This window comes from Misgurnus anguillicaudatus, chromosome 19 (genome assembly GCF_027580225.2).
Source record: "Misgurnus anguillicaudatus chromosome 19, ASM2758022v2, whole genome shotgun sequence".
NCBI classification, from domain to species: Eukaryota; Metazoa; Chordata; class Actinopteri; order Cypriniformes; family Cobitidae; genus Misgurnus; species Misgurnus anguillicaudatus.
In genome coordinates, this window is record NC_073355.2 from 28,168,870 (window position 1) to 28,193,724 (window position 24,855).

Sequence of the window (24,855 nt, forward strand, 5' to 3'; positions counted from 1 at the left end):
TTTAAAAGTTCACTGCATGGAACTGAAAGGCTTCAATATGCCTTTAAAATGAAAGTAAAGTTTGACACGTTGCCATGGAAACAGCATTCGAGATATCAAAAATCCCTTCGCAATTTATCATCTACAATGTCTCAGCATCATGTTGACCACTTTTGGTGTCAATCGAATGAATATCCTAGAAGGAGTATTTAAAAGAACATCGGATGGAACTGTCAAAAAAATCCACCTTTGTGACTGACACACTTCCTGGCGCCTGGTGGTGGCGCTATACCCGAGACTCACAATAGGCACATCGATGCGATCGGAATCTTCAGACGAACAAACACCCCGCGTGTCATCACAATAAGACATTTTTTGCCTTAGATATTAGACACTTCCTGTTTCTCTGATTTCGCCATGACTTTGTCGCTTCGCCATGGCAGAACCGTTCGAGATATCAAAAATCCCTTCGCAATTTAGCAAGTACAATGTCTCGACATCATGATCACCACGTTTGGTGTCAATCCCATGAATCCCCTAGAAGGAGTATTCAAAAGTTCACCGCATGCATTTTTTAAACAATCCGAAATAGCCGACTTCCTGTTGGGCGGAGCTTAAATGTTAGAGGGCGAAAGTTGTTCGGGTCGATGAGATCTATATGTGTACCAACTCTCATACATGTGCGTACATTTTTGCCCGATCTGTGCCCCAATGTTTGTTTTTGAATTACAGGGGGCGCTACAGAGCTCCCTTGCCACGCCCGTATTCCAGCCTTTGCATGAGCCTAGTGGCACGCGACTCTGACGTGTGTGCCAAATTTCAAGACTTTTCGAGTATGTTAAGGCTCCCAAATTAGCACAAGTGTTGAAAAAAATAAAAAAAAAAAAAATAATAAATTCGAGCAAAAACAATAGGGCTTCGCACCTTTCGGTGCAGGCCATTCTGGCCTGCTCCTCGGTGCTCGGGCCCTAAATATGCACGGAACATCGTTGTTGTACGGAACGGTTAACGTTAGTCTACGCCTACGTAAAACAACACTAACGAGACGCATACATACGTTTGAACAAACCAATGTACACAACAAACATTTTAAATAGATATCAATTAAATCAAATGAATACTTACAATCACACAAAGAATGTCCTTGGCGATGGTCAATTCCGCTGCAGCTCGTGTCTACTAACCCACGTCTGATTGGTTAATAATAATCCTTTGTCAGTATCTTGCCGCTCTATTGGTTCGACTGATATAGTAGGCAACCGCGTTTGCCTGCATATTTACGGGGACATTTGATCAATTCGGGGGAAAATGTGCAATAAATGCGAGTGGCAACACTTTTCATATCGTTGAGAATAAAACAGCCGTCCAAACTTTACAAATTCAGGTTCTCCCTCCATGGGGATCATCCATTTCGAAAAGTAAAGCAGATACGGAGCCTCGGCCCACCGTCTAGTAGTACTGATTGACTAATAGTATCGAACGCAGTAGTTATCTACTAAAATAAGAATAGATTTGACAGGCAGGAGGAGATTGTTACCTTAACTGGAGGTGTTTCTGTGCTATATTTAGATTTAAAGACCAGACTTAAAGTGCTCATTTAACATTTATCTATACAGCTGCTATACCAACATTTGAGGTACTAATATGGGTGATTCTCACGAAATCCAAAATTAGAAGGTGTCCAGCAGAATTTTTAATAAGCCCTTAAAGACATTTTTTGCACATAAGATTAAGGGCTGAATTTACTGTAACCATTATTTTAAGAGGATTTAAAAATATTTCCTATAGAATTATTTAAATTTTTGAGATTATCATTATTAAAAATGATCATTACCGCAACATGATATTACATTAAATATATGCATTTACAAACTCATGTTTCGGTTATGAGAACTAAAAAGTTGTCTAGGTGCTATGACAAACAAAATTTCAACTTTTATCTGGATAGAAAACATAAGAACTGCTTACCTGGTAGCCATCTTGAGTGTCACGGTCAATTATGTCCCTTCCAACTATTTTTTAAATGTTACTTCCTTGAGGGCTTAAACAATGATTGAAAATTGTGGAGGATGAGAAATTTTTTCTTGGACACAGTGATATTCCTCATTATTGTCTCTACATTTACCAATGATCACCAAATACCACATGTTTCTTTACTGCAAATGTTTATAGTATAACATGCACTGAAGTCTTTTATTTTTTAGATTTTTTAATTATAAATTTTCCATGTCAAAGAACCCAAATCCAGTCATGGACACGTTGCAGTAATGAAAATTTTCCCCTTAAACGTGAAAAAACAAAACAAAATTGGTTTGTATGATGTCATTTAAAATCATGTGCAAACTAGTACATGATCAAATGTTTGTATTTTGATAGCATTTACTTTTTTTAATCAAAATGTTTCATGACACCTCGTAAGTCTATTTTCGCGAGAATCACCCATATGCACTTTTACCTGAGTCCTAATATGAGCTCTTTAGGTGAAAAGGTTTTGAAAGGCTATCGTCCACCCCAGTGACATCTAAGGACCATCTTTTGACCATTTCCTCTGACAGTGAAAGCAGCATGGAGAAACAATAGCTGTACTTTGCAGGTTGATCAAATATATTCTAATCAAGGTTGATAAAATGTTTTAGTCAGGCAGCCAGGGCTAGGTTTTATAACTGGGTGTTATGTAAGCATCCCTAGCGAGCCATTTCACAAATTCAGCCTGATATTTTGTGCTCCTGAATCAGGGCAGAAAGAAAGCACATTCACTCGGCGCCCAGGTAAGTTGTGACATTTGAAACGCTTTTATCCAAAAAGAAAAACAGGATCATCAAACAGAGTAAAGGTACGATTAGGGTTTTAAAGGCAAGGACACCCTGTCGTGCAGTAAGTTCACAGTAAAGCTTTATCTTCACAGAACTTAAAACTTGAGGAATCAATTTAAAATCACTAATTATTAAAGGAAAACACCACAGTTTTCAATATTTTACTATGTTTTTACCTCAACTTAGATGAATTAATACATACGATTCTTTTTTATATGCATGCACTTATAATCTTGTACAGCGCTTCTTGAATGTGTTAGCATTTAGCCTAGCCCCATTCATTCCTATGGCTCCAAACTAAAGTTTTATATGAATTTGTCTAAGTTGAGGTAAGAACATAGCAAAACATTGAAAAACGGTGGTGTTTTCCTTTAACAAGCTGATTCTGAAGGAGTCATAATATTAAAGGGATAGTTCGGCCAAAAACGATATTAAACCCATGACTTACTCACCCCCAAGCTGTCCGAGTTGCATATGTCCATCGTTTTTCAGACAAACACATTTTCGGATATTTTAGAAAATATTTTAGATATTTCTGCTCATCAAATGTTATGCCACGGGGTCCAGCAACAGTCCACGACCCCCAAGTCCAAAAAAGTGCGTCCATCCTTCACAAATTAAATTCAAACGGCTCCAGGATGATAAACAAAGGTCTTCTGTGGGTAATCCGTGCGGTGTTTTTGTAGAAATATCCATATTTAAAATGTTATTAACTTTATAAACTAGCTTCCGGTAGCGCCGCCATCTTAGACTCAGGAGAGAGGATTAGCGTAGTGTACGCACTTTTCTTAGTGACGTATGACAAATTCGGAGGGCGGGGGCACCGAGCAGCAGCAGAGAAACTCTGTACGCTGCGTAAGCTCTCATCCTGAATGCGCATCACTCCAAAATGGCGGCGCTACCGGAAGCTAGTTTATAAAGTTAATAACATTTTAAATATGGATATTTCTACAAAAACACCGCACGGATTACCCACAGAAGACCTTTGTTTATCATCCTGGAGCCGTTTGGATTTAATTTGTGAAGGATGGACGCACTTTTTTGGACTTGAAGGTCGTGGACTATTGCTGGACCCCGTAACATAACATTTAATGAACAGAAATATCTAAAATATTTTCTAAAATATCCGAAAATGTGTTTGTCTGAAAAACGATGGACATATGCAACTCGGACAGCTTGGGGGTGAGTAAATCATGGGTTTAATATCGTTTTTGGCCGAACTATCCCTTTAATATCTATAATTAAACCAATCAACTGATCAATGGCCCCACATAAATATTGAACGGTGGTAATTTTTTAATCATAAATCAATGGTGTTTACACAAATATTAATATTTGATAACAAGGAAACCATGATGAAGCTGTTAATACATGTTGAGTAAAAACATGATGATGTTGTAGGAAATAAAAATATGGTTATGTACAGTAGCTTCCATAAGCAAATGGTACGATAGACTCTTGATGGGAAAGTAAACATGATGTACCTTTAAAAGAGCTAAGTTAACTAGTAATTAAAAACGCATGACTGTAAACTTGACCTGTTACTGTATGTTCAAATGGACAACTTTTTCTTTGTCTCTATTAGAAAATACTGTATCAATAGTAGTATATCTGACACCAGCCATGCACAGGTCAAAGGTTATATTTGAAATATTTCCCATTATAAAAACACATTGGGTTTTATCACAGCAGTTGTTCTTGAATAGCAGTAATTAAACTCTTAAAAGTATCTGTTAAGAAAATACCTTCGGCTACTAAGCAGCTATGGTAACAAAAATATTTGTCTAAAGTTTTTTTTCTCTTATTTAAAAAAAGATTTTTTTGCTGTAAAAAATCTAGAACAATTACTTCTTAAAATAAAAGAGCAAAAGGTACGTCACATTGCTGGTTCAGTGTACATGTGCAGATAGGGATTATGGGATTTCTCTCTTCCAGTGGGGCATGTAGGCGCACACACGTTGTCCAATATGCCAAAGCGCTGTGCCATTCATTCGCCCAGCGTGAGGCAAAGAACATGTGTGAAAGATATCAAAATAGAAAAAATATAAAGAGGGAAAAATTTCTTGGTTCAATAACACATCATCAACTATTCGTTCTCAGGCCTGTAACCCTGATCCCTTCCCAAAATATAGATTCTTCTCAAAAATAAAAGTGTCTTTAGTCAAACGTGTAGATTTTCCATTAACGGCTATCTAAAAGTGGAATGTTCATCTCTCCCATTGCGACGGGGGCAGGACAGACAGCGTCACGTGTGAAAATGGCGCGCGGTGGTCACCGTCCCTTTCAGAGTTGACTTTCTGCATCGTTCTTCTCTAGGGTACCGTTCTCCAAGGTCAAAGGTGAAAGGGTCAATCCGTTTGCATTGCTTTCATTGAGTCTTTTTACTCTGTAGGTCTCATAGTGGATGTTGTGAGCGACATCCTTCAGATCTTGCAGATGAGACCTTTAAAGCAGAGCGCAGCAGAGCACACTATCAATTTCACAAGATAATATGCATGGTGTAAAATATAATGTTATTAAATTGTGTATTATAAAAAGGCATTACGACATCACATCCACACAAACTATTGAATAGAGTTTGAACTACATTTGCTTTTACAGTAAAAGTGTGAAAAGCCAAGGTCATCCTTTGTTTCCGATTTTAGCAGGGATGATCTCTCACACCATCTGTCAGCTGGCAGCCATTCAAGAGTTATGTGTCACTGTGACCTGGATTGACCCTGTATGACTTGTCATTAACCTGTCCTTTACTAAGCTCACAGGACAACCATGCACACGGGGCATTGCACATCAGCTGTGCTTTCCTGCCTCCAGTTTCATCCTCTAAGGTTGTTTTACCTCCAGGTATCTTCACTTATTGTATTTAATGGCTCCACAATTACAATAATGAGACTTACTTATGTGGCTGATTTTAAACATGAATGAGACATGATTAATAAAGGCCCACATTATTTACAATTTGCAGTGTATATGTGACCCTGCAGTGAAAATCCGTCAAATGTCATTTTTAGTGATATATATGTAAATAGGACATATAATAATTTAAAGGACATTTTGTAAAAGCATAACCTTGATATCTTTAATATTGACTGAAGTAAGGTCAAAATGGAAGTGAAATCAAACTTTGATGGTCCAAATCTCATATTTAAATTGAGACTTTAGCCTGGATTTCAAAGACAAGGTCACATTATTTACTATGAGAGCAAAACTCACCTAATAAGAAGATCTCTCAGGTGTGCAAACTCGCAATGCGCAACATTTTCAACTGAAACAAACACAAAATTTCATGTTTGTTAGCTTATTCAGATTTTGCTTAAGTGCATATTCTCCATTCACCACTTGATGGCAGTGTTGAATAAAGTAAATTATGAACAGCCGAACCTTTTGAAAATGGTCTGACGTCATTACATTTTTTTGTTCGACAACTGTCAATTACACCGTACACGACAGACTCTCACCTTCAATGATCCCCCACTTCGTCTTTCTTCCCAAGACCTTGTTTCCATTCACCTGATGTTCCTTGTCGGTTCCCACAACAGCGAATGGGATGTTTTCCTAAGAGAGAAGGAAAAGATGTTTTATTGCATAGTTATAACCACACATATCATAACTATCCATAAAAGCCTATGCTAAACTATTTATGTTATAAAGGTAGGGAAGGTTGCCAGAACGATGCTTTGTGTTAAGGCAATGTGGGCTATTGTGCAAAAATATAGATACAGCTAACTATCGTGACGATTTTCCCACTGGATTGCATTGATATTTCAATCTCTACTATCGATATTTTAAAAATGTAATAATCCCTCTGTGTGCCTCAAACGACCTCTTCCGTCGCTGCTGTAGTTGTCGCTTGTCCAGTTGTCATATAAGGCCAATAAGTGAAAAAATTGCAGAAAATTTAAAACATGCAGCTTTCGTGTGGACGCACTTTGGCTTAAAAAAGGTTAAAAAATCTGCTTTATTTTTTTACATTTTTGATAAAAAAAGAAAAAGCATTGCAATGTATCGCAACATGCAACGTATTGTATCATATCGTGATGCATTGTATCATGACCCATGTATCGTGAGGCCCTTGCCAATACCCACCCCTAATTATTATGTAATTTTTAATGTAATGTCCAATTAAAATATTTGCTAGGTTTTTGCGGCGCTTCTTTCTGTCCAAAAGAGACCACCCCAAGTCTATTCTGGTTCCTAAATATGGTTCCTCTTTCTATTAAAGTCTATTTCATCCTTTTATTATCATGTAAAAAATGATTGAAAATCATTGAAAACCTAAATGAAAATCATTTACAAAAGTAAAAACACCTTATTAACCAAAACACAATTTGAGGTATCATTCATGTATCATGTAGGCAGTGGTTCCCAAACTGGGGGGTTCCAGGGGCCTGTTCTGACATTTAAAAAAATACATTAATTTATCATAAATTCTAAGGGTGTCACGATTTTGATTTAAAATCGAAATTAAGTCACAACCTCAAACTTTGAATTAAAGAATGGAATCGTCGATGCTGCCACGCCCCCATGGCACGTCCAGTCGGCTTGCCATGCGGAAAAAAGCACTCGTTGAGTGCTGTGAGTCAACCTCCTCTAACTTAGCTAGCTACAGCCAGTCAAAAGATAGCATGCCAGATGCAGGATACACCACGCGAGCTGTCCTTTACATGGGAAACAAAAAACAGCAAGCGCCTCCCGCCTACAGCTGAACTTAATCAGAGCATGCGCGCGTGCCAGGACCGGTTGTTTCTCTGAACTGAGATCTGTTTAAGTTTCACACCAACTTATTTAAGTTGCTTAAGAGTTATAAAAACATAATTTAAACATGACTTATAGTCTCACAATCTTGTCTGATAGTAATAAAAGCGCGTTTTTAAGACACAAAGTAATGAATGTTTATCTGACAGGAAGTTTTCGTTTTATCAGGTATGTACGTGTACCATATTGTACCATAACATGGCAGGGCATCTCCGGTTCAAGGTCAGATATTATATTTAATAAAAGTATGGCATAAAAATGACATAGCATTTTCAAAAAAAGAGTAGAAATCGAGAATCGAATTGTGACCTTAGAATCGAAAATGTAATCGAATCGAGGTTTTGGAGAATGGTGACACACCCTTATAAATTCTGTGTAATAAAAAAATATATAACTACCAGCCAACATAAGTACATTGTATCATTTGATGTGTTTTATTTCATTTAAAGGAGCATTTCACCTGTAGAAACATTAATCTTTATTAAAAGTGGGTCATATGAATTTGGTGCCTATTTGACAGGGAAAAGGGGTGTTTGAAGTCTCACCCCCTCAACAAAGATATTGGACTTCCTTCTTTCAATGATGCAAAATGATGATTTTTACATCATTGAAAGAAGGAAGTGCAACACTGAAATCTGTATTTCTCCTGTCTCAGCGGCAACTGAGGAAATGACCCACGACCATTCAAAAACATGACTGGGGTTCTAACTATACAAAGCTTAATGCAAATGGGTGAAGTGTCCCTTTAAGATTGTTCGAGATTGTTTATGTCATTATTTATATTAACAACAGGATGAGATGTACACCAAAGTTAACCAGAACAGTTTAAATGAACATTGTTCATATCAACAGCATGAGCAATAGTTGTAGTACAATAGATGCCTCAGCAAGCACCACTAATTTATTCTTAATAGGTTGTTGAAGTCAATGAGAAGTGTCCTCATACCCTAATCTTATCGTTGAGTATTCGATCTTCGGCATCCTCATCATATTCTCTCTGCGGATACACTCCGATCCCATTGGCCTGGAGATCTTGTCTTATCTGGAAATAGAGGCTTCCAGTTAGATGGATTTACACTGATTTCAACAAGCAACCACACACAAACCACCACAATCACCCCACGGGCGTAATATGACAGCAGCCCTTATCCCTCAAATCTCCCGCTGCTGTATTTTACTACCATCAATCTTGGCCCTCAAGCATTCCTGCACTAAAAGGCCACGGTAAAAGTGTACGAGTTCACAATGAAATTCCTCCCAACGCCAGAATTTCAGGCCCGAGGTGCAAAGTATGACACTTTAATGCTTCAGCTCCCATCTGTATTTGTGCGTGCGGGGGAGGTTTTTGGAGTGCGGCTGTTGTACATGGATATGATATCAGCGATTGATATCTTGAGCGCAGTGTGACGTCCGCCCCCGCTCTGAGCTCGGCTTGGGCTATTGAGTAGTGAGAGACAGCTCTGGATAATGGGCCGAAATGACGGAGTACATCATTAGGAGTGTTGTTTGGTGTATATTGATAAGAGATGCGCACGCGTGGGGGGCGCTCGGGCCCTGCGGTCCGTGCAGTTGGAGATGTCCAAAATCATTCCGCAGGGAGCGCTGATGGCTCCCGGCCCGGTCTGAAGGCGCAGCTATACATCAGTCGGAGGAGAGCACGCCTCTCCGCCGCTCGTAACCTTAGCGTGGCCTATTCATTTATCCCTCCCTGACCAATGCAGAGCGAGCAGCCAAAAAGACCTTTGCAGATTCAAATGCAAAATACAGCTGAGGTTTTTCAATCTTCAATCTGAGCTGTGAATTTCAAACATTCCCAACATTTACGGCAGCAGGTCGTCCATATTCATGACCTTAATTATATGAGGGACTAAATGTGTGTGTGTGACTGGGTTTTAAATATATGAAAGGGATGATAGAGACTCATAAGGTGAGTTCTGGAGAGCATCTCACCCTTTGCTTAAACTCTAGCCGTTCCTCGAGAGTTAGCGTGTCTGCTTTGGCGATCACAGGGACGATGCTTACAATCTTCCCAAGTCTCCTCATGAACTCCACATCTATGGGGCGTAACCTATAAGAAAGGAAAGTGGATAATTTTTAAGTGCATGCTTAATTTGTTAGTCCATTGCATAAAATAAGTATGCAATTATTTTGTACTGTTTTATGTTAAAAATTAATAATAATATAGGTAGAGACTGTGATCTTATTCTTTTATAAAATAGGAGATAATGTATACCAGGGGTCTCCAAGTGCTACCATGATGTATAAAACAATCTGGAGGCAGGGTTCCCACACGTTAGTTAAGGACTTTTTAAGGACTTTCCAGGTCCAATACCCTCAAATTCAAGGACTAAATATGGGGACACATTTCAAATGAGAGCAAGGTTACATTGTTTTATCTTTTAAGATACATTGTTACAGTTCCCTTTCGAGGGAACTCGCGCTGCGTCACTGCAATGACACTTTGAGGACGCCTCCAGGGGTAAGTGCGTCTGAATGTGTATATCAAATTTAACCAATGATGAGGCTTAACGACAAAAACAGGGTGACGCGGGAGCCAGGAAGTATGTCGCTCTCTGAAATATTGCCAAAGACGGCTTTACAGGGATGCAGAAAGTATGGCAAGGGAGACGCAGCGTCTCGTTCCCTTCTCAGGGAACAACAGTTACATACTTAACCCGAGACATTTTCATGTGTTAAACACAACTATGCAAAAAAGCATTTTGGTATGAATCAACATTCGCATACAGATGATAAAAGCATCCAAAGCGAACAGTTTAGCACGTGTGCTCAAAAAGTCTAGAATTTTCATGACATTATCCAACTGTACACAGGGAATAATATGGATTTTTTTAAGAAAACTTCTTGCATAAAATAGATTCAAGCACTTTCAATGACCTGTATCTATCTATGTAGGTATATTTTCAAAATTTTCCCAGGGCTTTGAACCCCTCCCCAAGATTCACAAACTTTCAAGGATTTCAAGGACCCGTGGGAACCCTGTGGAGGGCTACTTTTTTAATATAGTGTACTCAAAACTTTTTGTTTTACTTGTTGATTTTATTTTACTTTACTTAATTGTTTAAAATGTTAACATACATAAAAGAAGCCAAGCTTATATAAAAAAATTAAGAAATTATTATTAAAATTAAGGCTATTAATAGAATGTGCTTTGGCGGGCAACTCACAGACTCTGTGCGGGCACCATATTGGAAACCACAGTTTACTTTGCATTATTGACCATATGACTGTACAGCTATTTGTCACAGTAATTAAACCAAAAATATTGATTCAAAATGACATATTGTATAAGTAAATGTTTAATTATGCTTAACATTTTAGTGTACTATTAAAAGTGTGCTGCAGGAAGTGACACACACCAGTGTCCAGTGGCCGGCAGGAAGTAGACGCAGCAGTGGACACGACTGTCCGGGATTCTTTTCTTCCTGTTGACATTCAGCTCTTCCTTCAGGTATTTCTCATACTGTTCATTCACATACTGTTCAATAGGCTCCCAGCTGAAAGAGACATCATGGATAAGCATTAGACATATACTCATGGGTTTGACTCCCCAGGAGCACACATACTGATTAAATGTATAGCTTGAATGCACTGTAATTGCATTAGATAAATGCATCTTCCAAATGCATGTATATGTAAACAGTACAAATCAGATTGAGGTCTCCCAGCAGTTCTCATTGTTGATTTGGTCTCCGAATCCAGGTGTGTCAATCACAGTGAGTTTCATCTTCACTCCTTTCTCCTCAATGACTACAAAATCACAGGACAAAAATGAAACGAGTTAGAGAGCCCATGTGAAAATGTTTGTTTCATTTCAAGTGTGATCCATAATTCATAGCAGAGGTGAATGCAAATGACTTAAAGTGGGTTTATCTGTCGTCTTCTAGCAATACCAATTGTTGGGGACTAATCAGGTAAGACCCTAAACCTTACATGTAATCTCTATCTACAATGCTGCAGACATGCTTTGTTTGTGGCACATGAAGTCAGTCTGCAATAAGAATCTAATAAGGTGTTTGCGCAGCCAGGGAGCTCTACGGTATCCCTGCACAGAGATCACGATCCGGTGATTGACGTTTGCCGTTAGCTCATCAGTCTAATCCTTCTGGATGAGGCAATCAAGGCAAATCTGAGGTTGTAATGAGGAAAAATTAAACTGTCAGTCAACACTCCAGTTCATGGGATTCAGAATTCTATTACTGTATCTGATGAAGATCAATTTTTCATTTTCACTAAGCCGTCAGCAAGAGAGAATTTCAGTATCTTGAAGCCCCGAAAATACAGTGACCCCCAAAACACTGTACTGTATAAAAGTACTATTAAAATGAATTATATAACAAAACATAGTGTTGCTTATGAAGAATTATAGCACATGCACATCTTACATCTACCATTGTTAGATTATAAAACATCAGATTACAACAATGTATAGGACATTAATATGAGTGGAAGATGTCTATAAGTGCATTACACCTGTTTTTTTATTTTTCGTAAAACCAGCAGGGAGCTCATACTCATACACCATATACATAGACTAAAAACTACCATTTAAAGGTGCAATGTGGAACTTTTAGAAGAATTTCTTAATAGAAATGCAATATAAAATACAAAACTATATTATCAGTAGTGTATAAAATCTTACATAATGAACTGTAGTGTTTTTATTACTTTAGAATGACAGAATTAGTTTTTTGTAGTGATTGATGCATGCAAAAGTCCTTGATCTTGCGGCACGTTTTCTTAAAAAATGTGATGGAATATGTGGGATATTTATGAAATTTTATGCGATGAAATTGCGGGAACTTGCCAAAATTGGGGGAACTTGAAAAAACTGCATAATTACGTGCATGTCGCATAATAACGTCACTTCCTACATTCCCATGACAACAGGGGACAGGGCTGTGCATGTGTGAAGTAAATGCAACATTTTTCAACTTTCTGCTAAGATATATATGACTTTTTGCTACGAAAATGCGGGATTATGAAATCATGCAAGCCCCGCATATTGTGCGAGCAGAAATCTGCAATTTATGCGGCGAAAGTGCGGCGTATTTAAAAAATGCGGCCCCCGCAAAAATATGCGGACTTTGGCTGATTATGCATTGAATCATGCGATTGCATAATCACGTTTTCTGGTTGGGACTGGAATGAGCCATTTGTATCTACACACACCGCGAGTCTCCTTACATGGAAATTTCCGCCATGTTTCTACAGTAGCCCAAAGCGTGCTTCGTCCCTACATCGGCCCTGTCCCAAATGGCACACTCCGGACTTGGGGACTTCCTCAGAGTTCACACTTTGATGACATCATCTAGTGCAGACCTTAGGGACCCTTGAAGGGAGTCCACAAGGGCGCACCGGAGTCTTTTGGGGCAGACTCGAGTATCACGCTGGAATTAGGAAGAAAAGTTGCCCATCCGTGTGAATTCCTCCTTTCCGTCGTCTGATTGATCTATCGCAAGGACTTCTGGGTTGGTAAAGTGTGTGAAGCCTGTTGCAGTGCAGGCTTTGCTGACGACATCATCAAGGGTGCAAAGCACATGCTGATGAGCACACTTCAGAGCATAAAAATGACAGATGGGACACCCTACTGACTTTTAGACTAAGCAAGGATACGCAATTTAAGGCCATGTGACCGAAAGTCCACATGAAGTGTGCCGTTTGGGACAGGGCCTTTGTCTCAGGCAATTAAATTTTTTTTGTCCTGTGGCAGCTACCGTAGCTTCAGTACTTTGAAATTGAGGAGTGATCTGTGGACTGAGCTATTGATTGCCATTCACAGTCTCACAGCTAGATGTCGCTAAAAACCCACACTGCACCTTTAACTGTAAAAGGCAAAATTTGGGCAAATTTGTTTGCTGTACATAAAATTAATATATTTGAATGGCTCAAGTGTCTGAGCCCTATTTTGGGGCCATTATCTCCACTATTATGTCCTTCTCATGGAGTGATTCTGTAACTAAGCAGAGTTTAGCTTCCCTTATAGCCTCCTCCCCCCAGTGAGAGACCCAAGCTGAATGGTAGTATTGAGCGGGCATGCACTTAATTTTCTGCACTGTGCAGTCTTTGAGAGAACAGTGGATTGTGTAACACCCGTCTCCCCTGGCGGTCAGTGTACAGGAAGACTTTCTCCACAGGCTGTGAGGGTCAGTGGACAGCTTTGTACTGCGTGGAGGTGTCAGGCACCCCGTGACTGTGATACTTCTGTACTCTGTTAAGATAGAATGAGGCACATACTGCCAATACTGCAGACAGCAAGACATCTGCTAGACGTGGTGTCTCAAATCTAAAACTGCAGAGCCCATAAGAAAAAACAATCATAGATGAGATCTCTGTAATATTTTCTTATAGAAATCAATGAGATAAAAAAAGATAGCAAGTGGAAATTTTTTTTTGCGTCTAGATATTTCTCATGAGAAAAGACACAGAAACCTGTGTCCATAAGAGATCTCAACTTAAAGAGCTTAGATTTGACAAGTCAGTATTGTGACCCTGTATACACAAATTCAGATAATGTCATTCATATGTGATTTATTGTTTTCTAAATTAAAAAAATCATCTTACATATAACGTAAAAAAAACATTTTGTGACACATAACTTTGAATTTTTTAATATACTGACTAAGATCATGTCAAAAATTTAAATTAAAGGAAAACACCAGAGTTTTTCAATATTTTGCTATGTTCTTACCTCAATTTAGACGAATTAATACATATCTAACTTTTTTCAATGTGTGCACTTAATCTTTGTACAGCACGCTGTGAATGTGTTAGCATTTAGCCTAGCCCCATTCATTCCTTAGGATCCAAACAGGGATAGATTTAGAATTCTTCTGTTCACACATCAGTGCATCACCGGACAAGCACCACTATATCTACAAGAGCTTATCTCTGTGAAATCCTCTACTCGTACCCTCAGATCATCTGGGAGCCAGCTTCTTCAGACTCCCACCACTAGGCTCCGAACCATGGGGGACAGAGCTTTCTGCTCAGCTGCGCCTCGGCTTTGGAACAACCTCCCCATTGAACTGAGAACAGTACAGAGCCTGGACTCTTTTAAAGCCGATCTGAAGACCTATCTTTTTAGAAAGGCTTTTTTATGTTGATTATTTTATTATTTGCATTGTGGTTCTAATTTTTAATTGTAGCACTTAACTGTTGGACGTTATTTGCATTGTCGTATATATTTTTAACTGTAGCACTTTGAGATTCTTTGGAATGAAAAGTGCTTTATAAATAAAATCTATTATTATTATTATTATAAGCCACCAAACACTTCCATGTTTTCCCTATTTAAAGACGGTTACATGAGAAATTACACGAATAAGTATGGTGGCAAAAAATAAAACGTGGCAATTTTTTAAGCAGAAAAAAAGAGAACTATATTGTCTGGCGGAAGAGCACTTAGTTTGCAGCACTTTGACTTCGGCGTGCAGTAACATCATCACTCCTAACTACTCAATATTACTGCACCCGAGGTCGAAGTGTTTCAAACAACAGGCCGTTTCACACGGCTGCGCGGCTACAGCTTTTTTCGTGTAGTGGAAGCGTTTTGTGCAGCATTTAGTGGAAATCTGTTTATCTTCAACAGCGCCTGCCATTAAGAGTCTTGTCTGTAAAAGGGACAGGATTTTGGGAACATGAGCAAGGCGCGTGGACCAACTCCGCTTCACCTCTGTAACCGCCCCCGTTTTGCCGCTTTCCGCACATCTCCTATTGAAAAAGAACTAAACACTCACAGTTGCTGCGTACCGTGTGAAACGGCCTTTAGTTTGCAACACTTTGACCTCGGGGTGCAGTAATATTGAGTAGTCAGGAGTGATGATGTTACTGCGCGGCGAAGTCAAAGTGCTGCAAACTAAGTGCTCTTCCGCCATACAATATACTTCTCATTTTTATCCGCTTAAAAATTGCCACGTTTTATTTTGTGCCACCATACTTACTTGTGTAACTACTTAAACGGTCTCTAAATAGGGAAACATGTAGTGTTTGGTGGCTTCTAAATTCATCCCTGTTTGGATCCTAAAGAATGAATGGGGCTAGGTTAAATGCTAACAAAATTACGACAGGCTGTACAAAAATTAAGTGCACGCATTGAAAAAAGATAGGTATGTATTAATTTGTCTAAGTTGAGGTAAGAACATTGTAAAATATTGAAAAATGGTGGTGTTTTCCTTTAAAGTAAAATCAAACTATGATGCTCTTAATTCAGACTTCAGCCTGGAATTCACTGACAGGATCAAAACCTATTGGAGATTTTGGTATGAACTCGATCATCTCAAATTTACTCAAATCTAGATTATTATTAAATTACCTATATGAACTACATTCATTTACATACTCTTAATGCATTTTAAAAATTGTCTAATTTTTTTAAGCCATTTTAGGAAAAAAACATTTAAGACAAAGTAGAAACATAAATGAAAGAACTATGTAAAAATGTTCCTGTATTATAACTAATATTTCAATTGTTCTATCCTTATTAAAGTATGTGCAGATGTTTTGACCTATAAGATGATATTTACCCTGATGAATTCTGGAGTAATTTCTAATGAGGAAGAAACATGTTGCTAGGAGACAAAAGCGCCCCTTTAATAATAAGAATTTGTACCAAAAGTTCTAGATTTATTATTGTCAGAAATCTGCTATCTCCTGAAATTGTTGATGCACAGCAAGAGGTATAAATCTATCAAAGTAATGTGGATTTCATAGCTCAGATAATTTGGTTGTGGTTGTAGAGAAACCAGGAAACAAATATGAGAAGCAGGAAATAGCAAAGTCTCAATTTGCACTCTATGTAATGTCACTGTCTTCCAGGAGAAACAACTGAGACACTACAGAGAGATTTTACTGCGAGTTTTCTTACCAATGCGTGGTAGACCGCAAGTAATTTAATGTAAACAACGCGAGACGAAATATGATGTGTGTTCCTTATTTTTTCCACTGTAATGAAAGAGATCATCATAAATTTTCGCATGACGGCTAATGCAGCCGAAACAGCAAAAGAAATGCAATGTTTATGCAACGTGTCAAGCTCTACCGATTTGTCTTTCCGAAGACCAACATAAAAACACTCATTCACTGCGATGTTTACGTTGTGCTACGCTGAGAAGTCAGTGAGGGTTGTCTCCTAAAGCACTGCAATATCTCAGGAAATCACAAACTTAACTTATCTTCAATCTTCTTTTGTTAAGAAACAGCACACCCAGCTTCTCATACCGCACTCGGTCTCATTCTACATGTCAAACAATTGTAAACTATAGGGCCATAAGTTTTAACAGGTCTGAAAAATGAGGTTTAGTTATGGTAGGACAGATATACAACAGATGCTATGTGGTTCCTCTGCAAACCTACTTTTTGCATTGAAACCACAACACTTAATATGCTGCTTTTCTTGATCTTATACAGAAACTAACAAAAATTTCCATTGATTATTATGCTGAAGAAACACTTTTGCGTCCTGGAGAGCAAAAAAAAAAAAGTAAAAATGTGCTGCCATTCCTGTACAGAATTACAGGAAATAAGTAAATGGTTTCATGCCTATAAACAGATCTGACTTAACCGATTCAACCTTTGGTAACTGAAGTGAAAGTTAAAAACTGAGCTAATGTAATAGTACGCTATCGACTGTCACATTTACTCGTCATGTCTAAAACCTTTTCAAGGGGAAGTCAGAACCGGAAGAGAGATCAACAAGCAGATCTAAGACTGAAACGTTGCCCCAAAACAAAACCAAATGACTCATCTCAAGACCATCAGGCAGCAAGCTGAGGGTTGAAGTTTTCTCTTTGTGGCCAGGATACCTGCAGAAGGTTTTAGCAATAATTAACATCATAGCCTTGGTGCCGCAAGCTCTCCGTAGGGTTTCATAATTGGATATTTCTACACCCATATCCAGATTGGGGGTGGAGTTCATTGGTCTTCATACAATTCTGCTGTCAAGTGGGCACTAATGCAATTAACATAGCACGCTACGCCAATGACCCAGCCCGGCAAAGGCCTTCACGCATCAACAGACTGACACTTAAAACTATAAGAGGCGACATTACTTTCACAGCATCTTGCAACATCCTGTGCAGAATCGTTACATTATATCCTACATATCCACTATGCTAAGCCGTGGGTCATTCTATTAAAAGTTCAGACTTGTGGTTAAACTATCATACATGGGTAACTTCACAAACTTTTGACCTAGATGAAAGTGACATAGGTAATTACATTTGGGTGCGATGTGCAGTTGATGACTTAGTCCCTACTACAGACCTTGTAACCATTTCAAAATAAAAACAAATTGTACCTCACCGTTTTTCAATACTGCATACAGAGGACCGTTATCAAATGTTGTGTTTGTAAGACCCCGTCTTCAGTGAAAAAATAAAGATGGATAGCTGGGTGTGACTGCTATAACTACTAAGGTCAGGCTAACACAAGCATACGCACAATGCTTCCATTTAAAGAACTGGTGAAGTTGGCTACGCCATCTGCCTTTCACGCCTCTTTTCAATGAAGCATGGTGGCGCCGGCAGAAGCAAAATAGAGATTCATTGCCTTTCATTGACGTATGCGGGATGTTTGGGAGATACGTGCGCCTCTGTGTGCATACGGTAACCTAGAACACAACTTCTGCTTAGTATATAACGCCCGGCAATATCTTTTAGTTTATACTGTATCTCAAAACTCATAATGAAGGACAGATCGCAACGGTTGAAGTTGTGTGATCATTCCTAATCCGCCCCCCTCAAAGGCATTTTAATTTCTCTTTCTTCTGGAACTGATCAAGATCAAATACTGGAGAGCTGTGACAAGGGGTCATGCCTCCAAGCATCTCCTGTCGAGATGTCACTTTTCCAGCATCCTTTCAGAAGTCACTCAGGCAAACGTGCTTTGTAACATAAGATGCTTGATGTGTGATGCCAGGATCATTTTAAGTGTTAACCTTGAACAGTGCTACCTGTACTGATCTGTTAATAAGCACTATTAATGCAGTAGTTTGAGCAAAACATAAAGTTATTTCATCTTTTTGCAGTAAATACGATTTTGCTCTAATCAAATTCCCACGTCTGAACCCTGAGAAATGTTGCCTGTATTTTGCAAGATGTAAACAACACTTGTCCAGAAGCAATTCCTGTTTCAAGCTTTATCACTTTTTTAATCAAAAACTCAATAGAGGTTTTGATTTTTAACGTTGTATCATGTTAAACAAACATTTTTAAGACTTAGTAATATATATGAAATAAAAAACAACTAAACAACTGAAACAGGAAGTGCTTCTTGACCACTGTTTTTACATATAGCAAAATGGTAGACAAAACATGACAGCATGCAATTTAAGTCCCCATTAAAACTGACGATTCTTATTTTTTTCTAAATTTTTTTGGGCTGCACAATAAAACGCATGCGATAGTCATGCGCATCTCATCAGTAAAGCCGGTTCCTTGATTAGTAAACCGTAGTTCACTGACAAGCTGGGCTATATCGCATTCATATCGCAGGTGATACGTCCGCGATAATAAAGGCGAAATTGTCAGTGAACTACGGCTTTGTGTAGTAAATGCCGCTCCATACTGACGAGATGCGCATGACAATTACATGCGAATTATCGTGCAGCCCTAATTTTTTTTTTAAATGTATGTGCCCTCATAAACTTTAACTTGAATCTGAGAATGTACTTCCACCCTCTCGTGGGAATCCTTCTCTAATGACGTCAGCTAGATAGCTTAGGCGGAGCATCTTTTTACCCCGCCCCCTCTAACTGTCATTCTACGTACACACCAAACCCGGGACATTGCGTTATGCTGCGTCTGCCAACCGTCGTAGAGGCGTAAACACGAGTGATTTGAATGTTAAGTCAATGTGAAGACGCGTTGACGCGCGCCTGGAGGTCCCGCGGCGCAGATAAGGCGTTTGGCGAGGCACGGAAGACGCGTTTCCACCTTTTTCGCGCGTCTAGCTCGCGTTGTGCTTTTTGTGCATTTTGTGTTTGACGCGAATTGCCGGCTGACGTCCGAGTTGAAAAATGTTTACTTTGGTGGAATTTTGCGTCGCGTTAAGCAATCAGGAGCCTGAGCTATACGACACAAGTTCTTACCGGTAACTCTCTCGATAAATGCACAATCAACATCAGTCATCTTGCAAACAGAAAATCGCATAACACTTGCCCCTCCCACAAGAAGCGGATTTTGCCTCTGACTTGCTTTTTCCGTGTGTCTACTTCGCTCTACATGCGCGAATGCATTCAAACTGTTCAAGCGGCAAACTAGGTGCGGTAGACGTGATTTTGACGCCTGAAACGCGGTTGGTGTAAACGAACCATTACTCGCTCTAGATTACTCGTAGGATTTAACTTTGTGTCATGCGAATTTTTCGCTCAAGTTGAAAATTTTCAACTTGGGCGAAGACCCTTTTTTGGCGCTCAAATCGTGCCATTCGCATCACCCCACGCAAGGACGCGTCTGATCGTGTCTTTGCATTGACTTTGTATGTAATTTACTTGCGCAAATCGTTGAACTCGCGTGTGCTGTTAACCCACAGTCAGTCTCCTGTGAACTCCATTTCTGAATGCAACGCCTACTATTCCATATACAATCAAATCACAGTGTAATAAACTAGCCATACCTGCTATTTTAGTGGTTTAATATTCAGTTTTTCCTCGGAAAAACATCGCAATACGGAAGAAAAGTCGAACGCAACTTCCTGTTCTCTGGGACTTTAAATGCGCATAAAATAATTATAATAAAATTCATTAAATAAATACTTAGATTAAATTTTAGATTAAAACAAATCATACTGACTGTGATCTATAAACTAATAAATGATGTCAGTTGTTGGACATCTAAAAGCGTTCAAATCTCCAGCAATTTTTTTACACAGAACTTTCTGGTTTTGATCAGCAATGAAGCTTTAATCTCAAACAGGTCTGTTCCAGAATCCAAGTGTCACTGCCAAGTGTTTGTTTGTAAACAGTTATTTTATCTACTCATGTGTGATGATGAAGAGATGAAGTGCGTGTGTGTATGCGCATGTGTGTAAAACTCACTGTGGCTGACTGACTGCAGGTGGACAGTTTTGGAGATCTTCTCCTCGTAGTTGGGAGTGCAGGACTTCCTGCTGACCTTGGACTTGAAGAGCGTGTTTACAAGCGTTGACTTTCCCAACCCGCTCTGACCTGTCGATGAGAACGAGAATAGATTTAATGACTTTTGTCTGTAAACTGCACACAAGGTACCATTAGCCCCATATGTGGCAGACCTAGAGCATGGTTATTGGCGGCGTGACCTTTGCTTACCATTAGCAGTGGAAATAAAATTTTATTACTGCTCACAGATAAGACGGCACACATAAAAATGAGGTTGTAAAGAAACCACGTGACCGGCCAGAGCTAGGCTTCGATCCCGGGTTTGCATAAGCCTTTGATACTGCAAATCATCAGTGATGTAACAGGACCAGGTCGGGCCAAGACTTTAGTGTCTTATCTGCCTGGTGTCCAAACACGCTGACAGCACCATGCCGGAAGGAGCATTGGGGAGCTTTTACACCTAATGACTCTTTCACGCCGGCCCTCACGGAGATCCGATCACGGTGAGGAAGCTATTACCAGAGAGGGAGGCTTATCAAGACCAATCTCAATTCAAACAAATAAGAGGGAATCTATGGGGCCACCTTCATTGCCTCAAAGGGCATGTGCTGTGTTAACGTGAGCCGCTTAGTATTGAGTGCAGATGATAGACAGTGTATCATCCCGTTCCCGAGGGTCCTTGGGCCCGCTGGTCAGCTCCCCATACATCTGGCAGGGGTGGGGAACGTGCTAAACATTCTCGCAGCTCCGTTTGTACCTGTTGAGGGGCCCGGGTGCCTCGGGAAGCCGCCGACAGATGAAACAGAGATAGACTTGACAGAGATTTGACAAAGATAGACGATATAGCCGAGGAAATCTGGCTCCTTCATCATTGCCCAACTCAACAGAGGCTTTGATGGATTTACGCCATGGCCTTTCACCACGGGAGGCAGTTGACATCAAATTTATGACAAAACGACAACACGAGCATTCGCGCGCACACGTGCCGTGTGTCTCGAGTCCTCCTGAGGCTCCTTGATTTAACCACTTAGACAATGGCTGAGCAAGGCAGAACTTCCTGAAACGTCCAGTTTAGTCACATATGCCGTACTTGTTAAAGCACTGATGGGCTCATAAAAACAATGTGCTGAAATAAGCTAACAAGAAATCAAGACTAGACACAGCCAGGCGCTTGTTTTGAATCATACATTGGACAGGCACTCAGTAGTAACAGCTTGTCATTTATCTACACCACATAAAATGTCAAGCAATGCAAGCAGTAATTTTAGCAGCATCATATCTGTTTAACTTTAACTGATTTTCAAACGCATTTTTAAGAGGTAAATGATTTTGCTCAGAGGTTTCTTTTTAAATTCCAACAATGTTAAAACTTTTAGACCTAGTGACTTGTTTCACAAAGTTTTATGCAGTTTGGCTAGGGTCCTGAAAATGCAAACTTTTGATGAGTTTTAAAGTGCAAGTTTTTGATAACACGACCGGATTGTCGTGTGTACGTGTTTTATTATGTTGTTGCCGTTTAAACACATCCCAAAAATGTGAGGAGCGTTTGCTTTCATTCTAATCTCGTGTAGACGAAACTATTGGAATATTACGGAGATCTCATAAGCAATTTCTTACAAAAGTGCAGTTTACAAAATTCGATTATGAACATAATATCTACAAAGCCCTCTGACTTTGTAAATACCAGAATATGCTAAATTTCCAGTTGGGAGCAGAACGCTAGGAGTCTGTGGGCTTATGGGAAACCAAGAGACTTGCAGTAGTTTAAGCCCTGAGGCTACAAGAAAGGTCCTGACCTTTACAACCGAGGACAAACTATACAGTCCAACAGTCTCCAAGTGCTACCACATGTGTGTGTGGATCTTGGATAAGAGCTGCCCAAGGCAGAAAAACATGGACAGCCAAGCATACTGCACTAAACTCTTCCTGTAGACAACACAATGTTTCCTCTATTCCTTCAGTATTCCACAAATACAGTCTTACTCCTCTTCCTGTTGTGTATATCTTGCTTTTACACAATCTCTCTTCTTCCTGTATCTTGTCAAATACTTATAAAGAGCCTAGTACATTTTAGCTTTCCCAACACACCTAATAATGTTCTGACAAGCTTGCTAGAGCAATGCCTAACTAACAAGACCATCATGAATTTTCAGCTGGCTTGATGCTGGTCTAACTGGGTAACCACCTAAAGCTCTTTCAGAAGATATCTGCGTCTAAGGGCCGAAGTACATTCCATTATTTGTATGTCTATGCCGAGGTGCGCAATTTTTGTCATCAGAATAGTAAGCGCATACTATACACCAGTGGTGACTTCTTTTTTCGAGGGCGCTCGATGCGAAGTTTGTCACAACATGTATGTAGCCCGTCATGTGTGTCATCATTTCAAAATATGTGTTCTGCGCGTCGAGTGAACCTATGTGCATCACGTGTCCTGTCAAAACAAGTGCCCGCTGCAGATGCGCCCAAAGGGTTCATGATAAAAGAGACGCTCGCGTTTGCCAGATACTCGCATAATCTCATGCGTAATCAGAGTTTACTGTTAAGGGAGTGTCTTGCGTGTATTTTGTGAACGTGAGCGTCTCTTTTATCATCAATGATTTTGACCCGTGTGCAGCAGGCACTCACCTTGACAAAACGTGATGCACATGGTTCACATGATGCAACAAACAAATTTTTTGAAAACACGAGCAACACACATGACATTCTGAAGACATATTCTGAATTTGCTCCCCTTGGATGAGCAGTCACGAGCCGCCGATGGAATGTAGTATGTAGTACAGGTTGTGTGCATTACAAATAAACCATACTTTGCAAGGCTGTGCATTAGATCGAAAAATATGAGTATACTATGAGCTTAAAACATCTGTGTCCCTTTAAAAAAAAAATATTTAAAAACATGTTTAAATCAATAAAAGAGTAAATTTCCACGTACTAAGCAAATACTAAATAAAAGAGAAGAAATAATGATCTGTGACTAGTTTTACAGGGATTGCAATTGTAGAGGATGAGTCACACACCATGTCCATTTTAACACCCGCCTCTACCAGGAAAGAAAAAGAGAGAGAGCAGTTCACCTTTGATGCAAGTCCAGAGAAGCAGGCATGGAGGGCGCCAGCATATTTACTACAAAAGCAATGTAACCAACACAGTTCACTGGGGCAAGGAACAAAGTCATCCAGAACAAATGTTAAAAGAAGCGGTTTCTGGGGGAGTGATCGGTGGACCTGGGCCTGTTTGTGCTTTGCAAAATACATCGCTACCCTGATCTGCTTAAACTTGCCTTTGATCTGTTTCCTCCTTAACAGACTGCAGGAGTGAAAACAAGGTGAAAAGTCCTCAGTGTGGCCGATGTGAGAACAGGTGCAGAAGGTTATTTTCACTGTGGTGAAGACTAAGAGCAATCAACTAAAAATAGCGGAGATACTAACTTAACAGTTTTCTCCAACACATAAGCAACTAAACACAACTACATGTTTGACAAAATGTTATAACTAGCTTCCGGTAACCACCCCATATTGGACTCATGACAGTGTTTTAGCAAAGACTTTCTCATGAATCGCAAGAGTCCAATATGGCATCGTTACTTAAAGCTAGTCATTATAGTTTATAAAATGTAAAATCTAATCGATCACCTGCAAAAGACCTTTATTAACCCTTTGGAGCCTTGTGGATTCCTTCTGTGAGGGATGAATGCACTTTTTGGGCTTCAAAATCAGAAGTTGGTCCCTGATCCCTGTTTTCTAGTTTTATAAAGCGTGGAAGAGCATGGACATTTACTAGAATAACGCCAAATGTGTTCGTCTGAAAGATGATGGACATATGCATCTCAGATTGCTTGAGGGTGAGTAAATCATGGGGTAATTTTGATATTTGGCTGGAGTATCACTTTAAACTGCAGTTTAAAAGGGACAGTTCATGAAAATCTGACTTTTTCCATGTTTAAGGGCTATAATTGGGTTCCCAGAAAAAGATCAACCCAGTAACTTAGTTTTGGTAAACCATTCTCTGCAAGCATGTGAAAAAATTTATGATTGAAATTTGGCTCCCCTTGTGATGTCACCTCTTAAGGCTGGGGTATACCTTTTTTCCACTTCCGCGTCTGCGTCCGGCTCGCGCGCGCACACGTCCGCGCAGCTTTTCGAGTATACTCCCAGCGGCTACACGCGGATGGCCGCGTTCGACACTATACGCAATACAAATGATTTCTTATTCAAA

At 39.5% G+C, this 24,855-nt stretch overlaps 1 protein-coding gene across 4 annotated transcripts in view; it reads right to left on the reverse strand.

The window, feature by feature from the left end:
* Positions 1-4,064: 4,064 nt before the first annotated feature.
* The window catches only part of septin12 (septin 12), an 82,522-nt gene continuing 61,731 nt past the window's right edge, over positions 4,065-24,855 (reverse strand). For all 4 annotated transcript variants that reach the window (XM_073857341.1, XM_073857344.1, XM_073857343.1 and 1 more), the window contains 8 exons: positions 20,602-20,730; positions 11,227-11,315; positions 10,925-11,055; positions 9,498-9,615; positions 8,494-8,589; positions 6,251-6,347; positions 6,006-6,057; positions 4,065-5,235 (listed from right to left, as the gene is read on the reverse strand). In XM_073857341.1, the coding sequence (XP_073713442.1) occupies positions 5,076-5,235; positions 6,006-6,057; positions 6,251-6,347; positions 8,494-8,589; positions 9,498-9,615; positions 10,925-11,055; positions 11,227-11,315; positions 20,602-20,730 (872 nt within the window). In that variant the 3' untranslated portion in view covers positions 4,065-5,075. The remainder of the gene's footprint in view (positions 5,236-6,005; positions 6,058-6,250; positions 6,348-8,493; positions 8,590-9,497; positions 9,616-10,924; positions 11,056-11,226; positions 11,316-20,601; positions 20,731-24,855) is intronic.